The following is a 17,502-nucleotide window of genomic DNA, read 5'->3' as shown; positions in this document are numbered from 1 at the left end:
TGCAGCACGGACAGACTGCGGGACAGAGCTTCTCTTTTGCTTTTAGTTAGTTTTTATCTCGTTGAGGCAGAGAAGTTCCCCAGACTGTTTGTTTCCTTTTTTCCTGGATCTGTTCAAGCCTGCTCTGGACTGAACACCCAGCCAAACCCCGGGAGCTCACGCCTGGGGCCCACCGGGGCCTGGGCCTCGGCACTTTCCAGCGCCGGAGGGACTGATAAGAACCTGAGTGAGCCGAGCTACACCACATGAAAAGGACTTTTCTTCCTGGATTTGACATCCCATCGAACAGTGAGAGGTTTTATTGTTTAATATTATTCAATTTCTGTTAAATATACAGTTTTTTCCTCTTCTCTCCAAGGAAATTTCTTCTTGAACCAGCTGGGAGAGGGGATGCTTGAATTTGCTTTCTGGGGGGACCCCATTCAGAGGTTCTCTCCCAAATTTACCCTAAACCAGGACAAATACGAATCATTAGACAACAAATATCTGTGTTTTTCAAGGCAATAAAAATTTTAGAAGCTAATGGCTGCTTTGCCATTAGAAAAATCCAAAATCCGAACTATGAAGACACTGCCAGGCACTGAGGAAGCAAAACATTAGAACATGTAATACACTGGATGTGTGCAGTATAGGACCTGACATTGTGATTTCCTTGATGCTTTCCTTAAGTGTTCATTAACAAAATATAATTTAACTTAGTTTATATTAAAAAAAAATCCTTATATGAAGGCAGTGTAGAAAATACACTTCTTTACATTATACTTCATCATATTTGCTTAATGCCTTTTCCTCAGTGTTAAGATGACCCACATACAATGTTAAGACAACCTCTCACAGTCAAAAGCAATGCTAGAAATCTTGCTTCAGAATTCTTGCCTAAATTTAGAACTGATAAGCAATAAACCTAGTTTTTCAGTACAAGTCCTGTCATCAATAACATATTAAGCATAATTCATAATACAATCCTAGATACAGTATTTTCACAATTAAAAAAAAAACCTAAACCAATACTAATATTTCTGAATGAGGTATAAAGTATCATATGCATTTTCATTCAAATTATTTGCAAAGATTTATTTATTTATTTAGCAGTCTGTCACTTGAAAACAATATTCTCTGAGACTATAGATCGGACATTAAACAAAATGTGAAACCTACTCCTTGAAAATCAAATTAGTTGTTTTAAAAGCTTCTGTACCACTTCAGTTTTTCTACTTTGAATTTACATTCTAACACCTCCATACAAAAAGTCAAAAGCAGTTTTGACAATGACAACACCCATTTAACCTTCATTAGTTGCTCCAATTTAAACACACTGAAAACGTTTATGGTTCCAAATCACCTTCCTTCCCTTCATCCCTAAACTAATATACTTCAATTGGCTCTGGTGTGACTTACATCAGATCAATACACATCCTTATCATTTTTATGACATTCAATGAAGCTTTCCAAAAGCTGAAGAGCTGACTTACCATTTTCTTCCAAGTACATCAGAAGGATGCTGCTGGATTCAGTCCCTTCTACAGCATAATCAAGGGCAATATTTCCATTAACATCTTGCAGAAGCACATTTGCTCCAGCCTACAGACAAGAATTAAAAGCACTTTAGATTTTTGTACTGAAATCTCAAAACACAACTTGGGTTCTTACACAATCCCATTCAAAAACATTTCAAAGCTGGGGTTCTTAGACAGCAGGCTGATTATAACCTGAAACAAAACCAAACACATAAAAAAGCAAAGACAAAATGAAGGACTCATGAATGTTAAAAAAGCTGGCTTTGTTTGAGACAGCTGACACTGTTGCTACACTAGCAGTCCAGTCTGGCTTTGCTACACAGATGTCTGCATTGCTCATTGGTGAGTTCTGGAGCCACCACCATTTGCAGCACAACACTTTAAAGTCAGCTGTCATTGACTACAGTCTGCCTTAAAACACTCCACCAGTAACCAGCAGTGGTTCAAAAGCAGCACAGACACCCCTGCAGTAGGGATGGGCAGACAGCTGGTCTGGCTGACCTCGTCAGCTGGCCTGGCCTCTTAAGGCCTCATCCATCAATCGAACCTCAAAGAGAACCATCCACTGCTAAATAAAATTGCCATTTGTCACCAGCTGGAGACAATGACAGTGAGCTTGATAACTTCAACTGTAGCCTCAAAAGAAGCCGGGCTGAAATTTCTCTTAATTTTCATTCAAAATTCAATATAAATGAGTGACAACTAAGAAATGCCCTTAGGGGTGAGGGGTGGTGAAATGAGCAGATTCATGAGAAGCTTGAAAAGAAACCACCAACATGATAAGAAAACTTGTATTTTCTATGTTAAATATTGTTAATGTAAGAATTTATGGAGATTTTTTTTTTTTATTAAGAAAGCTCTCATCCTTGAGAATATCATAAATATCAGGTGGACATAGAAGCTTACATTACTAGTGTTACATTACTAGTGTTACAACATTAGAAGTTACATTATTATTGAATTGTCATACATCTTCTCTAAGAGGTTGCAACATTAATTAAGTTCAAATGTTCTCTCTATGGATTTTAATGGGAAGGAATTATGAAATAAGTGTAACCTCAGGTAAATTTAACTATTTTGCTTAACAGCTTGTATGATAAAAAGTTTAGCTAATAAAAATGAGAAGTGCCAAGGACTGCCTTAAAACCACAGCAGCAGAGGTCAAATGTAATATGAAATTATGAATAGAAGACATGACTTCTTTTTTCAGGAGCTTTCTCTGTAAGTATTGTATCAAAGAATATCTTGCAATAGGCTCAGGTCCTGCCGCAGAGTGAAATATGACACAAAAAATGAGCAAGTTCATGTACGCTTTATGTTATCAAACTTGAAGCTGAATTGCTACTCTGAGGTGATCTGAGATTCCAACTCAGTGACCAGGGGACAGAAACACATCAAAAATGACCCACCTCAACTGCCTCAAACATCTCTTACATCCTGTTATACCATACCCAATGCAGCAAAATAACCTGTCCTACAAAACACACTACTTTCTTCTAGTCTTATCTTGTTGCACTGACTGTAAGGGAAGCCTAGAGAGCAAATTTAGATTAGATGTATACCTTTTGAATACTTAAATGAAATTAGATTAGAGGATTTGACTCTCATGCTTAGTGACAAGGAATGGAAGGAGACTGAAAAGTGTAAAATCTTACATTCATTATAGTGCTATGAAAATAAATTTCTACTGTCTGTCCTGCCAGATAAAATCAAAAGGTGGTAAGAAATCAAATAAAGGGTGTATCTGAAGATCATAGTATCTTTAGGGGATGGTTTAACAACTACTTATTGCACTTGTTTCATTACAAGGAAGTATGATTTTTGTTTTGCTTTCTACTCACTGACCCACGAGAGTTTGTTGGTGAAGGTAGAATGTGGAAGCAAAACAATTTTATCTCATTACTTTGCATATAACAAAAACCCACAAAGTCTTGCAGGTATCTATTCTGCTTTACCTATAGATAATCTTCAGGTAATGTCAAAAGAACACTTTCTCCTTTGTTAAGAAACCAAAAGACCTCTGACATATCAAATTCAGGAAAAGTAGGATAATTACTTTGGTCAGCAGCATACTTTTAATTAATTTCTAAGTAGTAATATCACAGAAGGAAGGACACCATGGAATTACTGAGTTCCAAGTAATTTTTATCAGGTATTTCTATATTAATTACTTTCTTGAGAACAGTTTGGTCAAGTCTGGTGAAAGTTACGACAGCAGCTGTAGGAGAAGCTCTCAGAATTTAAGTAAAGAAACAACTCTGTACAATTGTGCACATCTAAAAGTAGGATCTTACTTTAAAAATAAACATTTTATGGGTTTGGTAATAGGCATTTTTAATGCAGTGTATCATCCCTGCCTCCCAGCTCTGCACCATCTGTGAGCTTACAGAGAGCATGCTCTGTCTCACTGCCCACATCAGGAATGAAGACCTTGAACAGGACCAGAGCACTGTTAACCAGGTTCCAGACATGTGGAACACACTGCAGGTGGCAAACACCACCAATATTGTACCTTATTTAGATTCAGATGGCCAGGACTGTGCAAATGAACTTGAGTGTTCTATTACATATACAACATATACAACCTTGTAGGCCAGAAAATAAGAAACCCAGATGTGACTAGAGACAGAATTCAGATTAACTGAATACAGTCCTACTTTGTTCTTAGGTCTCTGTTCATAGCTCTTGAAGAAAACATGAAGAAAACTGCCCCCATGCTGCTGATATTAGTTCACAAATTTACATACATACCTTGTTTATATTCTAAATGCTATTCCATATTTATTCCATTTCAATAGAACCTGCTGGAATTCTGCATGTGGTGCTCAATGTATGTGAAAAGTTACTGGCTTATTTATTCTCAACACATTCTCCTTCTCAAGTTATTTCCCAATAAAAATGCTAAATGTTTTGCAGAATTTTATGTAATATATCCAAAATATACCAAAAATATTTTTGAAATAATTGCCTGCAATGATTAATTGTTTCTATTTTAGAAAGACTACAGAAGGAACATCTTTAAATATATTATTTTAAAGTGTTCCTAAAGACACCTAGTTAAATACACCAAATGCAAAATGTAAGTGCATCTGTGCTATGCAGAATGACATCCATATGTAGATACAGTAAAAGAGACTGAACTCTGGTGATCAATAATAACTGAGTAGACATAACCAGATTTGCACAGTATCCCCACATAATCAGAAACCTGAGCCTGCTGCCAAAGAGAAAATACCTTTGGCTAGTGAAAGAGCAAAATATTTCCTTTCTACCTCCAGTAATGATGATTCAAAATACTTCAATTTTTATTAGGATCACACTACTTTGTTTTTTTAAATTCTGTTTTAATTTCTATTTACTTATCTGTAGAATCCCTGATGTTTTCAATGTTTTCATTTCAGAAAACCAGGGTAGAATAGCTAATTTCCACATAAAGTGGTGACCCTAAATATTAGCTAAAGAGCTCAGGAGCAATATAGCTTAGGCAGGTTAGATGTGCACAGTTCCACAGTACCAATCCATGAGCACACCCACATTTTTCTGCCAACATGATGCAGTTTAAGATGACTTCCCACTCGGTGGAAGAGAGATGAACAACTTCAGATTCAGTGCAGAGTACGTGATACACTGTACATCTCCACTGCAACTTATCGCATGATTGCATCTTTGTACAGCTAAACTTGGAGCTAATTTAGGATAGTACAGGGAAGAATACTGCTTTTGCTTTACAGGGTTCCGTAGGAGTGGAACTCTTCCTCCCCAAATAATGTTCCAGAAGATGGGGAAAGAACCAAATAACTTCTGAAGTCTAAGCACTACAGGAAATTTTGATTTGCAAGAATATATAAGAACTAGTAACTTCATGTCATCATCACATGACAACAGTCCTCAACAGTGCTCTGTCCCTATAGAAGCTACCCCTTGCCCCCTGGGAGAGGCACTCAAATATAAATGCAGTCACAAACTCTTCAGACTATGTTGCTGTATCCCATGGATCAGAGTCCAAATTCCCACTGGTAAGCTAAAAGTTAAGTTTAGTTCGCATTCTACAGTTAGGAAACTAAACAGTGATACTATTAACTCAAAGGCTGTCAATAAAATCAACCTCTCAATCTTCTTTTAATAATTAACTGATTCTAAAAATCAATTGATCATGCATGGGGGCAATTTTTTATTAAGCATTTAATTTTTTAGAAAGTCTTACAACTTCCTTCTGTACTTCTTATTTTTCAGCCAATATTCCTTTCTACTCTTTCTTATTTCCAGTATTGTAATACAATTTATGATTCCCAAATGTAAAATATATCTACCTACCATTACTTGTAAAAAAAGAACAAGAGCCCAGGAATCTCCATTCTGAGGAATGTGTCCTTATTTAAAGATTTAAAATTCTTTCTTTCTTTCTGTCTCTCTGAAATCCAGAATATTTTTTGTATCGGCAGCCAAAATTTATCTAGATAGGTAAAAACCATATGAAAAGCTGTGGGCTTAGATCTTCTCCAGACATCTTCAATATTCTGGGACAGAGTTCTAACCACTGGGTTGTATGTCTGGGAACTCAATGCCATCACAACAAGATGGACAGCAGTGTAATCTGATTTAGGCATTGTTTGAGGACTCTTAACTTACCAAGGTTCCCCAAGGACTCGGGAGAGATTTGGGCATTTCTCTGCCTAGATACTACTACCTCTTGCTTACCCTCCCAGCTAGAATGTCATAGGTTTTGCACCCAGAAAACATTGTGCTCAGAAGGGTTTCCTGGTGGAACTGCTTTCTGAACCCAAGTCAGCATCAATCTGCTTTAGGTGGAAATTGGGCAGATTCCTGAAAGTCTGACTATGATTCATTGAAATTCTTGAAATCCTTTCTTCTGTTGCATACCTTAAATTATTCTCTCAAACCTGTGAGCCACACAGGTTATTTAAATATTTGAAATAACTATGTAATTTAATTTTATTCATATAGTAGAAAGTCCCAGGTGCATTATGAAATATTTTTCATAAAGAGACTATGACCCAGCAATTGCCTCTGTCACCTAGGATTACCACCATTGTCTTCATGAGGTTTTATGAAGGCAATCAGAAATACAGTAGACCCTGAGGAATATGTGAGGATATTTTAAAAAAAAAAGAGAAGAAAGGAAAAAAAAACAAAACAAAAAGACTGAGGCAGAAAAAAATAATAATATACCTGTTGCTGTGGGGAAAAAAACAAAACAAAACAAACAACCTAAATTTTCTCATAATAGGAGGCTTCTCCACAGTTCTTACAATGGTTCAATTGTCCTATAATATGGTAGCTTTGTGCAAATTGCACAGTTACCTGCCAACCCCATCACAAAACCTGACATTTTTATACCTACTTATATTCTTATATTAGTAATCTATTTTTATTCAATTCCACATATTCCATATGTATATAACATGTATACACTTATAAACATATAAATGTAGAAACATTTACATAGTATTCTCTCATCTATGTCCATAAATTTCCTGCAAGGATAGGCTAGTATCTTATTCATTACCAGCTTGGACAAGTCACATTTTTGTATTTTTTTAAAATATAACCATATGATTTACAAACCACACCATTTTATAAAATGTCATTTTTATATGCCATGGACATAGACCAAGATTAAATGTAGTTCTTCATAAAATATTTGTGGCATTTCAATTCCTGTGACATGCGTAGATTAGTTGTTCCCCCTTTATTGACCTACTTTTTCACATTAATTGCATGGAAAGGTTTTGCTTGTTGAAGGATATCCAAGGTTTACACACACACACACACCTGCATGTGTGCCACAGTTACTGTTGTAATTGTAGATCCTTGCCAAAGTCCTTAGTACACAAACAGTTAAAAAGAAAGCAAAAGTAATCAGGATATAAAACTCTATTTATCTGAGAATAAGGAAACATACAGGAAATCCCACATGCCCACAGGCTCCATGGTGCCATGCAATCCTGCTCTCTAACCTCAACGGCTTGCATAAATTTTCATTGAAGATACCAAATTCCACAAATCTAGATGACTCCTCTTTGTAATCTTTCTAATAAGCCCTATTAGACTTGTTTGAATCTCAGTCATTAACAAAACAAAAGGAATAAAGTTGGTTTACACAGTGTTGTGTTTTAGGTCTTTAGCACTGGATACCACTTTACACGAATTCATGATTCTGAACAGATGAGGAAGAGTTCTCAAGGCAAAGCTCAAAAAAAAAAAAAAAAAAAGCTAGAGACTTCTAAAGACTTCACCACATTAGGAAACCACAGACAACAAAATAAAAGGTTAAGTGAGATTGAGCAGCTGCTCTCAGTTCAAAACCATGTCTTCCTTCCAACTCATTTCAACAACAGATTTTCTGTAGGCAGAAAATTATTTCACAGAAATCACAGTGCAGCTCTTAGAAGATCTGGGGGAAAAAAAGTTTCTAGTGATTACAATTACAGATCCTCCACTGACAGTTCCTCTACCTGCTGCCATCATAATCGAGTTTTTCTTGTTTAATAAGAAAACTGACAGAAGCAAGCTGAGTAACCTCTTTTGTGTTCTCTTTATGAGCACAAAACAATCTAGAAATTATTTTACTAAATCTAAATATTGTCTCTCAGAACACTGATTGTCGTCTTAATACTTTCATTTTAACTTTTTTTCTAAACCTTCAAGGAAGACCTTTCCCCATGACACCACAGATTCTTAAGATATTTGTGAGATAGATGAGCAATATCTACACACTCCAGAGTAAAGAAAATATTCCTGTTCCACAACAAAACATCAAAAGAAGCCCATGAAAAAGGCTGATTCAGAACTATAAGTCACCCCTGAAGGATACCTATTTCTAAATATTTACTTTTAGTCTTCTTCCCCCTGGGCTTGACAAGAAAATGAAAGGGGATCACAAACATTTATAAGCTATTGACAAAGATATGTAAGTTCAGTACAGCCCATGGCAAACAGTACAGTCACCTCAAAGCTGCTTTAGCTTCAGTTTTGGCTTTATTGGCACTTAATGTAGCTCACCAAATGAAAAGAAAAAAAAGAAAAGACAACATACTCCCCTTGTGGAAGACAAGAGTGTGTCTGATAGAAAATCATTGTCCAAATAGGAATATCTGTTGCACAGCTGCCCCTAGCAGCCTTCTTCTTTTATACATCTTGAAGAAAAGCAAGTGGAAATTTCACCAGTACAAAAGCAATCCATTAAAATCCCATTCTTCATTCTTTATAGGGAAATTTCCACCACAGCAGTCTGATGGGGGACACACCTGATATTTTATTAAATGGGAATTTCAGTTGCTCCACACTGATGATTCAAACTTCAAAGTATTATGTTTTACAAATAATAAACTACACCTTTTCTTGGGCAGTTAAGTTGCTTTCAGTTAGTTAAATTCCACATCGAAACACCACTATCCCTCAACCATAATAGATGCCAGACGTAGGCATAACATTTCCAAAAGACAAGGTTTTCATCAATAAATTCTTACGTATTGAAACCAGAACTACTAAAAGCACTGAAGAAACGCAATCAAGGGGCCTCATTAAATGGGAGTTTCCAAACTGAAAATATTTTCTTCCTTTCTTTCCAGAGTGTCTCTTAGCAAAATAATCTGAACAAGGACCCAAACTCCATACCTATATATAAAAATTCAGAACTAAAATCTGTGGATCACAATTCAAAGTAACAACTGTTAGGTACACTAACAAATGTTTCATGCATGCCTTACTTGGGCTTATGTAGCTATAGAGAAAATGCAGGGAACAAATCCTTCTGCTTATTGATTTCCTTCATAGCAGGGCATCATGTTAAGGTGTACTCATGAAAACAAATTCTCCCTTAATGCAAATAGAAAAGTTTCTCACTTCCTTTTACATGGACAGGCAGAGAGCACAATTCTGCAAACTGGGCTGGCCCAGTGCACTATTTACAGGACTCCTTGAATCAATGGTTACCTGCAGCAGGAGTTTCCCTCTCGCACATAGGGAAGATTGTGATGATCATCTGTCTGCAATATTTGTTCCATTTTAGCGCTTTCAACTTGTAAGAGTTGCTACTGTCTATAAACCCATGCCTGCCACATTACTAAAACTATTCTTTCACATGGAGTAGGAGCTGTCTGCCATCTGGATGAGCTTAACTTGTGCTATAATAAAGGTCTGAATTCATTTTCAGCATGCCTGATCCCACCCACATCACAAAAACACAAACACACAAAGCTCAATCCCTTATGTCTGTGACAACACAGCCTACAGAATCAAAGCTGAATTCAGAGCCTTATAAGTGCCCTCCAGGCATATGAAATAAACTGAACAGGATAAAACACATATCTCCAAAAAAACACTTTCAAGAAATCAGGAGATAATGCAGTGCTGAAAATTTTATGTCAATACTTTTACATAATCGCTAAAATAAATGCATTTCCATCAATACAAATTTATGTTATGCCACTACTACTCACTTATTTCCATCATAGGTACATGTTAAACCAGTCAAGGAATGATCATATAAGTGCAGTTTGATATTCACTCATCCTTGTGTGAGTAAAGTATTTCAGTTGCTCTGTGGATAAAAGTTCTTTGATTCATGGCACTTCTGGGTTTCATGTTGCAGAAATGGGCACCAAAATCTGAATATGCAACTTAACTGTTCATCAAAGCAGACTTACTTGTTGCAGTCTAGAAATTAAGATTTATGGGTGCATGTCAAAGTGCATAAAGAACATCAGAATGTTCCAAAAATCCCAGGTGTGTATCTCTGTGACACACTGGGTAAGAAAGAAGTATGTGCCAATACAGTGTCTGTCCATAAAAAACATCATATCATTGTATATATATAAGATGCCTACAGAAATCCCCAATAATATTTGAAAGCGTACTTCTTGGCTGTTGAATTGCTTCACAAAATAGTAAAAAAACAGTACTTTAAAATCATCAAAGTTCCACTACCATTTTGGCAATCATTTAGCTCATGAATAAAGCATTTTCCTCCTTAAACTAATAGAATGTAGGCAATGTCAGATCATAGAAAAGATTTTCAGTAGAGTTAAAAAAAAAAAAAAGGCTGTCATGGCACATATTACAGATTGCTTGACAGGCATAGTCTGTTTGACAAATGCATGCAGAAGATAAAAGAATTAGCACTGATGACTGAAAACGAAAGACCAACATTTTCCCATCTGTTTGTGTACCATGGGGACTTAAACTCCACCCATCAGCTGGAAGGCATGAAAAAGGCGAAGAAATTCCCACTCAGTTCCAGTACTGAACACTCCTGAAAACACTCTAGAAGTATAGCATGTCTGCAACAGCATTTTTCAAAATAAAATACAACTAAGCATGCTGTTATGAAATAAAAAGTTAAAACCTACATATCCAGAAGCAGTCAAATAAAAAGTAATTTCTCAAGTTACCACTATTTCCATGCCCTAAAAGTACAACATCCATGAGGATTGGAGAACACTTAATTAATTCTAAAGGCATACAGATTTCTACTTGGATCTTAATCAGACAATAAGTTGTCTTTCCTGGTAGTTCTTCATATTCTGAATCTTCATACACACTACCAAATGTTTCTTGGAATTTAAAGTCTGAATTTCTAAGCTAAATGCAGTCTGATGTCCTTGACTTAGCTTTGCCTCAAGGAATTGTTCTTATTTTCTCTCTTCTCCCACACAAGTATCTGTAAACACTGAGAATAGTTTGACTAGAAATTGAAAGGACGGAATTATTTCTGTTGAATCCATTTCTGTATCTTAAATGCCACACTTCATTACAAAATTTTTCAACAACTTCAACTGATCAATCTTAAAATCACGAAAATCTCTACCTCAAATGCATGACTAAATTTTGCCATACAATTTGAACACTAATTGCTTCAGCCTCAGTGTATCTTTGTATGTAATCACTGCTGGTTTTATATCTGTGAGGAAACAGGCCTCAATAACAATATTTTTTCTCCTGCTTTTATTGGCTAGATGTGCTTAACCACAGTGTGGGGCAAATGAATCTATAGTTTCTGGTGTGACAGCCCATGGGCACAACATTCAATTCTAGGGCTCCCACACAGCTATGAGTTTAAACACACAGCTCTCCAGTCTCTGCACATATGCTTCATTCAATCAGAAATTACAGGAACACATTTTTCTCTTAGATATGCACTTGTCTTAATACAATATCAATATTTCAATATTCTACCTGCCAAACATTCTCCTTCCATTAAAAAAAAAAGGTGTTACATTAGAGAGCAGCTAATGAAGAATATATATCTATGATTTTTCATCTCCAAAGCCAAGTTTGACAAAAAGGAAAACAACAACTGTGTTTCTTACTTTCCTACTTTATGGAGGCACCTCTTGGTTCAAAATATGTGTTGCACATTTTCAGTGAGGGCTTCTCAGAGACAGAAAGATGAGGAGGCATCAGGGTATCAGAAGGGCTCTAAGATGATGAAGACCCTCCTTTTATCTTAGTATGCAAAAAAATAACTTTATTTGAAATAATTACATGAATTGGATGTACCTCTTTGAATGTCACACAAATAAGTTATAAAAATAATACTTTTAACTTTTTTAAAACCATTTTATCTGAAAGCATGAAAAAAAATTCAGAATATATTTTCTCACTGAAATTTCGTATTTTTATTGAAAGTGGACATAGACTAATGAATTGAAGAAAACTAAACTTGTATGTTATATATGACAAAAAAAAAGTTCTCTTTGCCTAGAATAGCATTCTCATTATGTTCTATTATTAAGACACTGCAGCAAAAATCCAAAAGATCAGAATGAGGTCAAAAAAAGGGTAGTTGAAGTACAGAAGGAGGGGTATTTGACTTGATATTGCCAGCTCTCAAATTATTTGGCAAGAAAAGGAAATTAGAAAGGAAACTTCAAAGAGCATTGATGACTAAAGACTAAAATTTCCCCATCTGTTTCTGCACATGGGACTTGCAAACTTCCCATCAGTAGCAGAGCTTATGGAAAAAAATGAAATTATTTGGGCACTGAATGCCTCTGATAACAGTATAGAAGGACACTTCATTCTAATTTTATTTTAATTGTAATCGTTAAAAATTATGACAGGCACACAGAAAAATGATCAGTCCCTGTCTTACATACTTACATAATGCTCCAACAAAAGGTCACTTTTTGAAATTATTGCCTTTTATTTTTAGAACAGAAAGAAATTCTCCTTCACACAGCAGGGACTGAGCCTTTGGAATTGTCTGTCAAAAAGTCTTTTAATCTGACACCACAGTTAGAGTTAACAGTTACTCTATAACCATTAAGCAAGACTGTAATTACATAAGGTCAAACAAAGCTCATACTTTAGGAATTAAAAAGATCACTCCCTGGGGTTAGGAAGAACAGTCACTTGTATACAAAATTGGACAGTTAGTAAGGCATAGCTTTATTGTAGGCAAAATGGAGATAAGAAGCATCCTCTGATGGTCCACTACTGTACTGATAAAATATAATACATTGAGGTTAAAGTTTTACTAATATGTTTCCTTACAAAGTTCTATGTGCTTCTATGTATATACATATATATATATACATGCATATACATGGGGAAGTAGTCACACACACACACACACACATCTATATAAATATATGTTTATACACTCCAAACAAAACTGCAGGAGAAAGTTCTGCCTAGGAGCTTCACTTGAAAGAGTTTCCACCCTTGGCCCACCAAAGATGAGGGCAGAACAAACAAAAGAAACATATGGCTGCAAAGAAAGGAAGTTGATTTTGATGGCTTGTTAAAGATGGAAAGTTGTTTTTTGAAGAGCTTGTAGTTTATAGGTTCAGTGTAAATAACACAAATGTAGAAAGTCTAAGCAGAGGCAAACCTCAAGGCCCTGTTTAACATGAAGGTCTTCTCCTTCTTAATCTCCATGGTTTGGGAAGACATCTTCTCTTCCTGTCTGTGCACACTGTCAGGTACATATCTATGTGTTTATGTAACTTTTGAAAAACAGGTTCTGACAGTTTTGATTTTCATTCTCCAGTCCATTTTGAGATTACACACACACACACACACACACACACACACACGTGTGCATAGTGTGTATACATATGTGTGTGTGTGTATGTGTGCAAATTAAATACACTTGAAATGGCATACAAATAAATAGCACTACTTCAGATATAACATCAGATCCTATCATTTTATTGACACAGAGAAAAAAGTCAGAGCCCATGTAAATGTATATTCACACACAGTAAAAAGACAATCTGTACTACATGACTGTGGTGTAAAAACCAAGAGATTAAACAGCATGCAAGAAACGATAGCTGTGTACACTGTATAGTTACTGCAAAGATAAATGTATCATGCAAGGAAGTAAGAATATTAAACTGCTAATTTAACTCAGTTAATTTACATTTTTGTTCTGAGACAGATTCATTGTGTTGATTGATAACATCAACATGTTCCCAAGTGTACAGGGAAGGGACTGTACAGTAGCTTAATCTGCACTCTGGGTGATGCTGTCTTGCTGGTTAGTAATTAAATCTACATCTTCTACAAACAAATCATCCCATGAAATACCAATTCTATTTAGGGAGTTTAGTATGCCAGTCACCTTAATACAAAACTGGCTTCTCAGAACATCAGCATATAATTAGAGAACTCGCAAGAAAAGCAGAAAACTCTATTATTGCCCTGTTCTTGGGTAATGAATAAAGTGCAGTAGACAAGAAAATCTTCCAGTCATAGTCAGTAGTAACTTGCTGTGTGGGACAGCAGCAAGTTGGTCCCTAATATAGCTGTGGGGAAGTATACACTCCATGCCAAATTTTGAAATTGATTATATGAAAGGAAAAACATATGCTTATAAATCCTAGCAATACAAGTATAACCACAGCTGACATTTATACATTAACTAAACATAAGACTCTAGGTCTATTTGCAATAATTGGTCTCTGTGGATTAACATATATATATATATTGGAAAAGTGATGAAATTTTACACAAAATTGAAATAAATACTTTAAAGACAGAATGCTAGGCCATCCATCAAGGATTTATCTATGTGTTTCATTGGACAATTTTTTTTCCCTCATACTCATAGAGTGTAATCTCAGCAGTCAATGATGAAGTAATAGGCATTAATCTATCAGCTGCCTATCATCTTGACAAGAAACCATTGTCCATAATCATTCTCTTACCATTCTCTGATCTTCATCCCAGAAAATGAATTTTTCCACCTTCCAGTACTGTCATAATGTTAAGGAACATCCTTCTTCCCAATAAATGCAAGTCAGTAATTTTGCAGTATTCACTTTAATTCAACAAATACCTTCCATTACTTAACACTTGGAAAAATATTATTTACTATGTTTTAAAAATTCACAATATATCATAGTTTATAATGGGAGTCATTTGAAATTTAAAACAAGTCTGATTTAATAAGCTTCAACTTCAAATAGTTGAAGATACAGCGGTTATTCAGAAATAATATAAAGGCTAGTTTTCTCCCGTGCTTTCATAAGCCAGCTTTTATACATTTTCCAACATCTTTTTAGCCTTTCATCCTTGCAGGCAGTAACCACATCTTCCTCAAGCTCATTATCAAAACAGAAAAAATAAAATACATCCAACTTTCCACTATTTTTCTTTTCATGGCTTTAACTCCTACACTTCACTATCCAACCCAGCCTCATTATTTTATATTGTTCTACCCTGAACTGAATTACCTACTTTTTCCACACATAGTCCACACCAATTATTCTAGATTTGGAAAGTTAATGCTTTTTCTCCACCTTTCCAATTCTAACTGAAAAGTCTTCAAACACATGTGCAAACGTGAGTCTTTTAATGACCTTCATGTCACCTCATTTATTAGCCCCACTAACCCTGCACTGCTACAATTTACCTAAACCATCTGCTTTCAGTATGTAAGCCAGGTTTTCCTGCAGCAGTTTTCTTTCCAATGACTTTACACATCAATCTTTATGGTGGCATATCGAGGTAAGTTGTCCTTGAACTTTTGATAGATTGTATCAGTGCTGCATTTTCCCCTACTAGCTCACTCAGAAATTCAAGAATTCATGGAGGTTCATTTGATGGTTATTTTTTCACAGGTTCAGACCCCCAAGCCCTTTTAAATTATGCATTGCAAACTATGCCAAAGTGATATTTCATTCTTGTATTTCAGAAATGAAAACACACAAAAAACCATAGACTGAGAGAGTAGGCTGTTGGTTTGAGTGGTTTGCGGATTTTTTTCAGCATTCAGGGACAGTTCTTACACAAATAAATAATATATTAAATAATATGATAAATAATTTTTCTTTTATTCATTAGTGGTACAATTTTTAATTATATTTTTAATGAGAAAAATTGGGATGAATACTTCATTTTTTAAAAAAAAAATGGCTTAAATCCTAATGATATGGTGATTCAAGATCTGTTTCTAAGTTTAGTTTTCTTCAATACTTGATGTCAAAATCTGTCACTGTTGGAAAATATTGCTCACAAAGATATATAGATCTAAATGAAAGAAATGCATTATTTGTTATGATTACTAAATTATACTGACTTTCCAATCCCATAAAACAATTAAACACATGCTTTTACTGAAATTTGGCTAGGAAATGTCCATCTCCCCTGATATTGGCCCTTTGGAAACAGAATTTACTAACATTTTAAAAAAATAATAAAACATCCTTCTTCCCACTGAAAATCCAGGTTTTTTTGTTTTTTTTTTTTTAATGATAAATACTTCTGTATCACACAATTAATTACTGATCGAAATTCCATTCTCAACTTACTTCCAGAAACTAAACATCTAGATTTTGTGGCCTTCAGGCTTCGTTTCTTGTGAAAAAAAAAAAACAAAACAAAAAAAACAACTATTTTTTTTTCCTTTGATTTCATGCTCTTTGGCCATTATATATTTTGCTCTTGGATATCTGGAAAGTGTATTAAAAACAAAGTGACATATTTCAAGTGCTTGAAAAATGGTATGTTTGCCCAGTACTTAACTTCTCTTTCTGAACTGTGCTCTTCCATGAAATTTTCTCCTGTCTGTTTTTGGGCTATAGAAATTTAGCATAGTCTAACAGGCAGCAAAGTAAATAACTTCACTTGCTATTTATTGTTCACAATATTATGTTTTTAATATCCTCTGGATGTTACTTTATTGTCTTAAGAACACAATCAGGATAATTATATCCACACAGCCCTCTTAACAGCTGTCATGTGGAAATACAATAATAGAATAGATCTCCTGTAGCATCACTTTGGTAATGAAGGTAACACATAACACAATCTCATTCACAACTTTAGGATCAATTTTAAAGCAAATTAGGCTTCAGGTTTGGGTTTTTTTAATCCCTATTACTCCTGCATGGAATGCTGCTTTCCAACATATGTCTCCTAACATAAGCTTAGTTTAATTTCTGTCTTAAGTTTATTGTTGGACACCTTTGCAATCATTTGCTTTCATGCTAGTAGTAACTTCTGGCCTTAAAGCTTTTGCTTACCTCTTGCTCTATCCTGATATATTTACAGAAATTTTTACAAACTCTCTGTTTTGATTTTTTTAAGTATAACATAGTTTTTACTCCCTTCTCTTAAGATAAGCTTTTTACTCCCACGCTTATCCTTGCAGGTTTCCTTAGTAAAATTTCCCACTCTTGAACATGGCTGTAGATGGCTGATTGCAGGTCATCATACTTGGACAGTAGCAAAACCACTCTTCCCTTTCTCTTGGCAACATCTTCCTTTTAAAAAAATCCAATAATTTGTTTTTCCCTACCTGCAGTAACATGTTTACAGCATGCAACTGTCTTAAAATTGACTAAAGTTCTGAGGTCTTTTTCTGAATTTTCAGCTGATGTGTGAATCCAGCTGATTCCACAGAAATGTCTTTTGCTCAGAGCATGACCCTGTATTTGTACAATGAAATTTCAAGTCATTTTTATTACTTAAGTCTTCAAAGATACCCAATTATTTTTGCACAACATTATAA

The 17,502-nt window shown here is 35.2% G+C and overlaps 1 protein-coding gene across 3 annotated transcripts in view; it reads right to left on the bottom strand.

Annotated features, from left to right (window-relative positions):
- The window catches only part of MYO16 (myosin XVI), a 363,582-nt gene that overhangs the window by 210,584 nt on the left and 135,496 nt on the right, over positions 1 to 17,502 (bottom strand). For all 3 annotated transcript variants that reach the window (XM_015633144.3, XM_015633135.3, XM_015633117.3), the window contains exon 5: positions 1,473 to 1,581. In XM_015633144.3, coding sequence (XP_015488630.1) covers positions 1,473 to 1,581 — 109 coding nt within the window. The remainder of the gene's footprint in view (positions 1 to 1,472; positions 1,582 to 17,502) is intronic.

This window comes from Parus major, chromosome 1 (assembly GCF_001522545.3).
Source record: "Parus major isolate Abel chromosome 1, Parus_major1.1, whole genome shotgun sequence".
Classification (NCBI taxonomy): Eukaryota; Metazoa; Chordata; class Aves; order Passeriformes; family Paridae; genus Parus; species Parus major.
This window is presented reverse-complemented; position numbering and strand designations above follow the sequence as displayed.